The 9260-nt window shown below is 44.7% G+C and overlaps 1 protein-coding gene across 1 annotated transcript in view; it reads right to left on the reverse strand.

Annotated features, from left to right (window-relative positions):
• GPATCH1 (G-patch domain containing 1) overlaps positions 1-9260 on the reverse strand; it is an 87015-nt gene that overhangs the window by 27880 nt on the left and 49875 nt on the right. Inside the window, exons 11-13 of the mRNA XM_006167982.3 lie at positions 4921-5217; positions 2887-3065; positions 1907-2034 (exon numbers count right to left, since the gene is read on the reverse strand). Coding sequence (XP_006168044.2) covers positions 1907-2034; positions 2887-3065; positions 4921-5217 — 604 coding nt within the window. The remainder of the gene's footprint in view (positions 1-1906; positions 2035-2886; positions 3066-4920; positions 5218-9260) is intronic.

The raw sequence follows: 9260 nt of genomic DNA on the forward strand, positions 1-9260 counted from the left end.
TCTCCCTCTCCCTCTCCCTCTCCTGACATGCTTGAAATCAATACATGTGCTTCCTGGTAATTTAAAAAAAAAAAGAAAAAAAAAAAAGAATGGCCAATAACTTTATATTAAGTTTTTATATTTTTTAAAGAATTATTTTATTTAACTTTATTATTATATCATTATTATTTTCCAGTTTGATGAGAGAGAGACAGAGAGAGAGAGAGAGGAAGTGAGAAAGCAAGCCACCAGATCCAAGACTTGAACTGCGGTCGGCCATGTGGGAGTCCAGCGCCTTTAACCACCATGCCACTTGATGGCCCCAAAAGCATTAAGTTTTTATAATTTGACATAACTGAATCTCATAGCGTTAATATGAAATAAAGTTTACTACATGGATTTTTTTAAAGAATTATTTATTTAATTGTATTAATTATTATTATTTAATTTTGACCAGAGAGAGGGAGAGAAGAAATGTGAGAAAGCAAGCCACCAGGTCTAGGACACGAACTTCAGTTGGCCATGTGGAGTTCAGCACCCCAACCACTATGTCACCCATTGGTCCCTGGATTTTTTTTTTTTTTTTAATTAACAAATTAAAAGAGGTTAAAGTACATCTATAAAACTTACAACTCAAAGGATTTACAAATAAACTCATCTAGCAAAAGGAAAGGTATGCAAAAGAACATAAGGGAGGCAGTCAGCTTGGTTATGGGGAATGTGATTTGTACTGATGTAAAGGCGGTTTTACCCAACTTACTCTGGGTAAGGGTCAGGGACGTTAAACCTCTTACACAGCAACTTGTCAGGGTGCCACTCAAATGTGTCTCGGGTGAGCTTCCCAAACATCTTCATCTTCACAGCTGACTGCTTGTCATTGACATCATTCTGGGAAAAGACAAAAACTATGTTTCGTTGGGTAGTAACAACCTGACAGCTCTTCTGTTTAAAACTTTTCAGGCAGGGACCAGCAGGTAGCATAGTTGGTAAGGCTCTGAACTCCCATGTGGTAGACTATGGTTCAAGACCCGGACCTAATGGCTTGAACTTCATGCAGATATGTGTGTGTATATGTGCCCAGAATCCTAAAAGAAGAATGGAGAAGAAGGGACTGAGGTATGGCCATCCCTCCTGAGGGGTGAATTCTTGCTTTCTGCCTCTCTATCTCTAACTCTCCAGTGAGTGCAGCAAAAATCACTCTTAAAAAAAAATAAAAAAGAAATCATTGTATGCTTTAGATTCCAGTTACCGTAGAAATGTGAGACCATGAGCTCTTTTGTAATTCTAGAAGATTGCTTGAAAAAAAAACTTTATTTTTTTTTTTTAAATTTTTACCAAAGAACATGTGTGCTCATAGGAAAGTCACTGAATGACAGAGACAGAAAGCCAGAAATCACCACCTCTACCTCCAGGAGAGATGGCCATGCCACAGTCCCTTCTCCATTCTCCTTTCGGGATCTTGGGCGCTCACACACACACGCCCAGCATGAGTTTCAAACTTCCAGCTCCAGGACTCAAACCGCAGCCATCCATGTGGCAGTCCAGCATGTAACCGTTACACCATCTGCTGGTCCCATACAATCATTTCTTATTCTACTCTGCCATGTGTATTCTGACCTTTGTACTAAGGGATTTAAAATACATTTCAATTTTTAAATTCATCAGGAAGGAGCATGACAGCGACAGACCTCTTGGTCTCGAGGGACTTCAACTTGGTCTGAGTCGTCCTCCCCCTGGATTTTTTTTTTTTTTTAATTAACAAATTAAAAGAGGTTAAAATACATCTACAAAACTTACAACTCAAAGGATTTACAAATAAACTCATCTAGCAAAAGGAAAGGTATGCAAAAGAACATAAGGGAGGCAGTCAGCTTGGTTATGGGGAATGTGATTTGTACTGATGTAAAGGCGGTTTTACCCAACTTACTCTGGGTAAGGGTCAGGGACGTTAAACCTCTTACACAGCAACTTGTCAGGGTGCCACTCAAATGTGTCTCGGGTGAGCTTCCCAAACATCTTCATCTTCACAGCTGACTGCTTGTCATTGACATCATTCTGGGAAAAGACAAAAACTATGTTTCGTTGGGTAGTAACAACCTGACAGCTCTTCTGTTTAAAACTTTTCAGGCAGGGACCAGCAGGTAGCATAGTTGGTAAGGCTCTGAACTCCCATGTGGTAGACTATGGTTCAAGACCCGGACCTAATGGCTTGAACTTCATGCAGATATGTGTGTGTATATGTGCCCAGAATCCTAAAAGAAGAATGGAGAAGAAGGGACTGAGGTATGGCCATCCCTCCTGAGGGGTGAATTCTTGCTTTCTGCCTCTCTATCTCTAACTCTCCAGTGAGTGCAGCAAAAATCACTCTTAAAAAAAAATAAAAAAGAAATCATTGTATGCTTTAGATTCCAGTTACCGTAGAAATGTGAGACCATGAGCTCTTTTGTAATTCAAGATGATTGCTTGAAAAAAAAACCTTTTTTTTTTTTTTAGAGATTTTTACCTAGAAGATTGCTTGAAAAAAAAACTTTATTTTTTTTTTTTAAATTTTTACCAAAGAACATGTGTGCTCATAGGAAAGTCACTGAATGACAGAGACAGAAAGCCAGAAATCACCACCTCTACCTCCAGGAGAGATGGCCATGCCACAGTCCCTTCTCCATTCTCCTTTCGGGATCTTGGGCGCTCACACACACACGCCCAGCATGAGTTTCAAACTTCCAGCTCCAGGACTCAAACCGCAGCCATCCATGTGGCAGTCCAGCATGTAACCGTTACACCATCTGCTGGTCCCATACAATCATTTCTTATTCTACTCTGCCATGTGTATTCTGACCTTTGTACTAAGGGATTTAAAATACATTTCAATTTTTAAATTCATCAGGAAGGAGCATGACAGCGACAGACCTCTTGGTCTCGAGGGACTTCAACTTGGTCTGAGTCGTCCTCCTCCTTGGCATGAGTAAACCTGGATGACAAGGTCGAATGGGGAGACACGTACAGCAGGGCTGCCCGAGCAAACTCATCCCGCTCCCTGCCTCGCTCCCATTCCGTCATGCTGGGATCCAGGCATTGTTCCAGAGCATCTGCAGTACAGGGAACAAGAAATTGCCTTACTTATCGGAAAAAACAGGGGGCCTAGCAGAGAACAGCTGGTGGCACCCCTCTGTCTGAGTATTTCACACAGGAAACAAAGATTCTCATTCTTATTTTATGGGCCTAGGCAGTGGGAGGTACTTGGCAGGTAATTTTCTTTTTTTTTTACTGCTCTCTTCATCAAATGATGCTTCAAGCACATAACAGACAAATCACATAACAGACAAAAATCATCTGGAAGGCTAATGCCTGGTTAAACCTTGAGAAGCTGGGAACTTGTCGCCATTCTCAGATAGTGGCAAGTTAACCCCAACTATATTCTTATTTTTGGCTGGAAACACTCGTTCCCTAACTTTTCTTCTGTTTTAATTTAACAAATACAAATTATTGGAACATGGGTTCTTAGCAGAGAGTAAAAGCACAGTAAATGAACTTTACATACCTCCAATGACGTGTTTTTGAAAAGCAGCCTCTCTGATTTGCTGAGACCTCTCACAAGGATTACTACATGTAACGGCAATCCCTTTCCTCATCCTTGCTGCACTGACTTCACAGATCACAAAGTGATTTTTTTCCTGGATAATGGCTTAACAACCGAGTGTCCTTTTTTATTTAAATTTTGTTAGAGGATGTGTACACTCACCAGGAAAGAGAAAGAGAGAGAGAGTGAGAAAGCAAGAAAGCATCCCCAGTGGGGAACGGTCATGCCACAATCCCTTCTCCATTTCTCCATCCCATTGGGATGTGGGGCATACATGTACCTACACTTGGCGTGTTTTTCAATTCACCAGGTCCAGGACTCAAACCACATAGCCGAATGGACTCCAGCTGCCTGAGACCACAGGCTGACCCCAACTATTTTTTTATAAATCAAAATTTGAACTTGGTCCTGCCATGGGGACGTAGGCAGTGGAGGCACTGCCGTATGATGCTGAAGACTTGGTCCAGCCACGGGGACGTAAGGCAGTGGAGGCACTGCCGTATGATGCTGAAGCCCACCTGAGAAGGCTCTAGGTTCAGGTCCCGGTCTAACTACATGTGCTGAGCACAGGGGACACACCCATGACCCTGGCTGGTTGCAAAGCTGAGGGGAGCATCATGGTGTGAGGATCCTGCTGAGGACATCTACCTATGTATCTAATACACAAGCTTCTAAAAAAATTTTAGATGGGAACCAGCAGATGACTTAACGGTTATATCACCAGACTCCCATGTAGTTGACTGCAGTTTGAGTCACAGATTCAGCAGCTTGAAACTCATGCCGGTTGCATGTGCGTGCATGCCCAACATCCTTAGAGGAGAATAGAAGAGAAGGGACTGCAGCATGGCCATCCCCTCTGGGGAGTGATTTCTCACTTTCTGTCTCTCTGGTGAGTGCACATGCCCTGTAGCAAAAAAATTTCTCTTAAAAAATTCTTTTGACAATGACCTAGAGCTAGAGTGTGAGGATCTTAAGATAAGCGGGTGATGATGTTCTCTTGATGTGAAATAAAACATAGAAGTCAAGCGCTTGTACTGGGTCATTGGAAAAGTCATGACACATTTTTGCATAGAAAAACAAAGATATGTCACACCTTTCCCAATGACCTAATAAAAAGTTAAAAGGCCTAGGATTTAGCACTTGCCACTGCCAAGGCATATTCTCTCCTTAAATAGCTATCTTCAGACCTGAGATACAGAGAAACACAAGCTAATTGTTCTTTCTATATCAAGAGACTTAGAAAGTGAACCTTTGCACTGTTTGCAAGTAATACAAAGCAGAAACACTGACAGAACAAGATATCTCAGTTTTTAGTTTTCAGCCCTCCCTGGCTGAGACAGGAGAGACCCAGGACCAACACCCACCTTTCTGGCCCTGTTTCATATGTACTAAGAACTCTTCGTATCGTTTTTGCTTCTCTGGATCTTTTGCAAAAGGTCTGAAGTTGCTAGCTGTGGCAGTGGCTGTCCCACCACCCAATGCCATGCACCGAGAGCTGAGTCCCATATCTGGAGAGAAGGGCTGGGGTCGGCTGCTCGAGGCCATCTGGGCCAGGTTCCTGGCCTTGAGCTGCGCTGCTTTAAGGTCTGTGGCCTGCTTCATTTCCTTGATTCGCTCTTTATCTTTTTGGGAAAGAAACTCTAACACCGAAGTAGCCAAACCTAAATAAAGACAGTAATAAGAGGAGATGAAACATAGCAAAAAGCAACTACATTAACATTTCTCTTTATTTTCAAGTAATACAAATTTACATAATTGGACATGAGTGTTTTACGTTTCATATTTTGTTTCTATTCAGACATCCACATGAGCTAGATGGTTGTACAATAACGAGGCTCCTACTTTCCAACACGGAGGCGCATACTTAGATGTCCTCAGGGCATGAGACTGGTCCTCAACAAGGAACCATACTCCCCAGCCCCCCGACCTGCAGTCTGTGGTGGGCTCCACGTCCACAGTCCTGCCAGCACACACTCTGGCTCAGAGCACAGCTCTGTGCCAGGCACTCACTTGTGGCAAATGTTTACTGGCTGCCACTCACCAGGCACTGGCCCAGGGCCGGGTAGACAATGTGGATGAGGTCCTACCTCTCACTACTGAGGGAGGTGGACAGGAAAGAAGCTAACGACCAGTGCCACAGCAGTGCCGGGAAAAGGGTGTGATCGAGGACGACTTAGAGGAGCAGGCTGGGAGTGAGGGCACGGGGAGGGAGAGAGCACTAGAATCTGTGGTGGTCAGGGAAGGCTGGAAAGTTTCCCTAAGAGGTGATATTTGAGGCAAGTCCTAAGCTAACACAGAAGTCAGACTTACAAAACCATGAGGGAGGGACCAGTAAGTGGCATGGTGGTTAAGGGGCTAGACTTCCACATTACTGACCACTGTTCAAGTCCTGGATCTGGCAGCTTAAAAATTAAGCTGGGCACATGTGTGTGCATGCCCAAAATCACAGGAGGAGATTGAAGAAGAAGGGATTGCAGTGTGGCCAACCCCCTCTGAGAAGCTGACTTCTCAATTTCCCTCTCACTGTCTCTCTCTGGCTCTTTCCAATAAGTGCACATGACCTATGGCAAAAAACTTCAAAAAAAAAAAAAAAAAGAGGGATCAGGGCCAGCAGGGGGCAGGTGGTTAAGATGCTGGAATTCCCACATGGCTGACTGTGGTTCACATTCTGGACCTGGTGGCTTGCTTTCTCCCTCTCTCTCTCTCTCTGGCAAAACTCATGTGAAAAATAATAATGATAATAATAATAATAAATAAACAATTTTTTTTAAATGAGGGATCAACAGAGATAGAAAAAGCAGTAAATGCTGGGAGCAGCAAATGGCATAATGGCTACATTGCTGGACTCCTATGTAGTCGACTGCAGTTCAAGTCCCGGAACCAGTGGCTTAAACTCCCACCGGGTGCATGTGCATGCGTTGCCCAAAATCCCAAGAGGCGGGTCAGCAGTTGGCTTAGTGGCTATGTCACTGGTATTTCATGTAGTTGACTGCGGTTCAAGTCCTGAAGCTGGTGGCTTAAACTCATGCCAGGTATGTCTGTGCGTGCCCAAGATCCCAAGAGGAGAATGGAGGAGAAGGGATTGCAGCGTGGCCATCCCCCTGGGGGTGATTTTTCACTTTCTGTCTCTCTGTCTCTGTCTTTCTGGTGAGCACACACACCCTATAGCAAGAACGTCTCAAAAAAAAAAAAAAAAAAAAAAGATCCCGAGAGGAGAATGGAGGAGAGGGGATTGTGGTGTGACCATCCCCCCTGGGGTGGATTTCTTGTTTTCTGTCTCTCTGTCTCTCTGGCAAGCGCCACTCTGTCTTTCTGGCAAATGCACGTGCCCTATAGCAAAAATTTCTCCAAAAAAAGAAGAAGAAAGTGACTGGTGGGACCAGCAGTTGGTGTGATGGCTGTGTCGCTGGACTCCCATGTAGTCAACCGCGGTTCGAGTCCCAGACCCGGTGGCTTAAACTCACGCCGGGCACATGTGCATGCGTGCCCAAGATCCCTAGAGGAGAATGGAGGAGAAGGGATTGCGGCATGGCCATCCCCCCTGGGGGGCGATTTCTCGCTTTCTGTCTCTCTGTCTCTCTCTGTCTTTCTGGCAAGCGCACGCACCCTATAGCAAAAACCCTTAAAAAAAAAAAAAAAGAAAAAAAAGAAAGTGAATGGTAATCCTTGGGTGGGTGGCCTCATGGTTGGCAGGATCAAGGGACAGAAGAGGGAATCATGAGGCTACACTGCAGAGAAGTTGAGGGAAAGGGAGATAAGAAGTGGATCTGATAGTAGGCAGGGGCTGGATTGCAAAGTGCCTATGGGGAGTCCGCATGTTTTGTGAAGGGTGAGAGGTACTGGACAGCTTTAAAGGGATGCTGATATAATCTGGCTCATTTAGCAGCTGCTGAAGGGAATGGGCTGGAGAGGGACATAAAGAGACCAGTAAGAAGGCAGTTGCAACAGTCCAGATAAGAATAGATAAGAGCTCAGTCCAAGGCAGAAATGCAGAGAAGGGGATGGAGACCCAGCGTATCAGAGGTAAGGCTGAGAGGACTTGCTGATGAACTGGGTAGGGCTGGTGCAGGGAGGGAAAGAAAAATGTCAAGAATTATAGGGCCTATAGGTGGTATAGTGGTTAAGGTGATGGACTCCCAAGTGGCCGACTACAGTTCAAGTCCTGGACCTGAGACTTGAAACTCATGCTGGGTGCGTGTGTGTGCATGTGTGCCCAAAATCCTGGGAGGAGAATGAGAAGGGATTGCAGTATGGCCATCCTCACTAAGGGGATGATTTCTCGCTTTCTGTCTCTCTGTCTCTGTTTTTCTGGCAAGCACAGACACTCTATAGCAAAAATCTTTCTGAAAAAAAAAAAAAAGAGAGAAAGAGGGGGGCCCGGAGATGGCATGGTGGCTAAAAGTGCTGAACTCCCCACATGGCCGACCATGGTTCAAGTCCCAGACCTGGTGGCTTGTTTTCTCACCTTCTCTCTCTCTCTCTCTGATCAAACTGGAAAATAATATAATAAATAAAGTTAAATAAAATAATTCTTTAAGAAAAGAAAGAAAATTACAACTTCAATATTGAGTCTGAGCAGTGGGTCACTGGTGGTATCATTTACTTGGATGAGGAAGAATGGAGAGCAAATTTGGGGAAGAAAGTGGGGAACCAAGAGTTCTATTCTGGATGATTATATTTAAGGTACTTATTAGGACCCAAATGGCAATGGTCAATAGCAAGAACCCCTAAAAGTCCAAGTCCACCTCTCACAGTGGGTCTTTTTGCTGTGCCCTACAAGGGATTTTTCCCATGTTTTCAGATGCACTCATTCCTTGTAGGCTTTCAGGAGAAGAGTTACCACATGTTTTCCCCTGAGGGAATAAGCAGACATTCTGAGGCAGAGAAAGCAAAGACACCCAGGTCCCTGGTCTTAACCACATTCCTAAATTTTTGTCGTTGTTGTTGTTGTTGTTTTTGGAGAGATTTTCACTATAGGGCGCGTGTGCTCGCCAGACAGACAGAGAGAGACATAGAGACAGAAAGCGAGAAATCACCCCCCAGGGGGGATGGTCACGCCGCAATCCCTTCTCCTCCATTCTCCTCTCGGGATCTTGGGCATGCATGCACACGCGCCCGGCGTGAGTTTTAAGCCACTGGGTCCGGGACGCGAACCGCGGTCGACTACATGGGAGTCCAGTGACATAGCCATTATGCTAACTGCTGGTTCCCCCTAAATTTTTTACTTTTAATTTTTTTAGAGATAATTTTGCTGTAGGGCGCATGCACTTGCCAAAGAGATGGAGAGAGACCGTAGACAGAAAGTGAGAAATCACCCCCTGGGGGAATGGCCACACCACAATCCCTGCTCCTCCGTTCTCTCAGGATCTTGGGCAAGCACGGACACACGCCCAATGTGAGTTTCAAGCCGCCAGGTCTAGGACTCAAACTGCAGTTGAAAACGTCGGAGTCCAGTGATGTAACCACTATGCCATCTGCTGGCCCCATACTCCTAAATTATTAAGAATCTTAAAACAGCTGAGTTTAAGACAATAGCTTGTGTGTGCATGTTTTAATTTGCTATAGGGCACACCCACTTACAGGAAAGACAGAGAGACAGAGACTCAGGATTTAGGACATGCACACACACGCACCCAACATGTTTTTAAGCTGTTGAATCCAGGACTCGAACTGTGCCATCCTCTTAACCACTGACTTAACCACC

This window comes from Tupaia chinensis, unplaced genomic scaffold (genome assembly GCF_000334495.1).
Source record: "Tupaia chinensis unplaced genomic scaffold, TupChi_1.0 Scaffold145396_1, whole genome shotgun sequence".
In the NCBI taxonomy this organism is placed as follows: domain Eukaryota; kingdom Metazoa; phylum Chordata; class Mammalia; order Scandentia; family Tupaiidae; genus Tupaia; species Tupaia belangeri.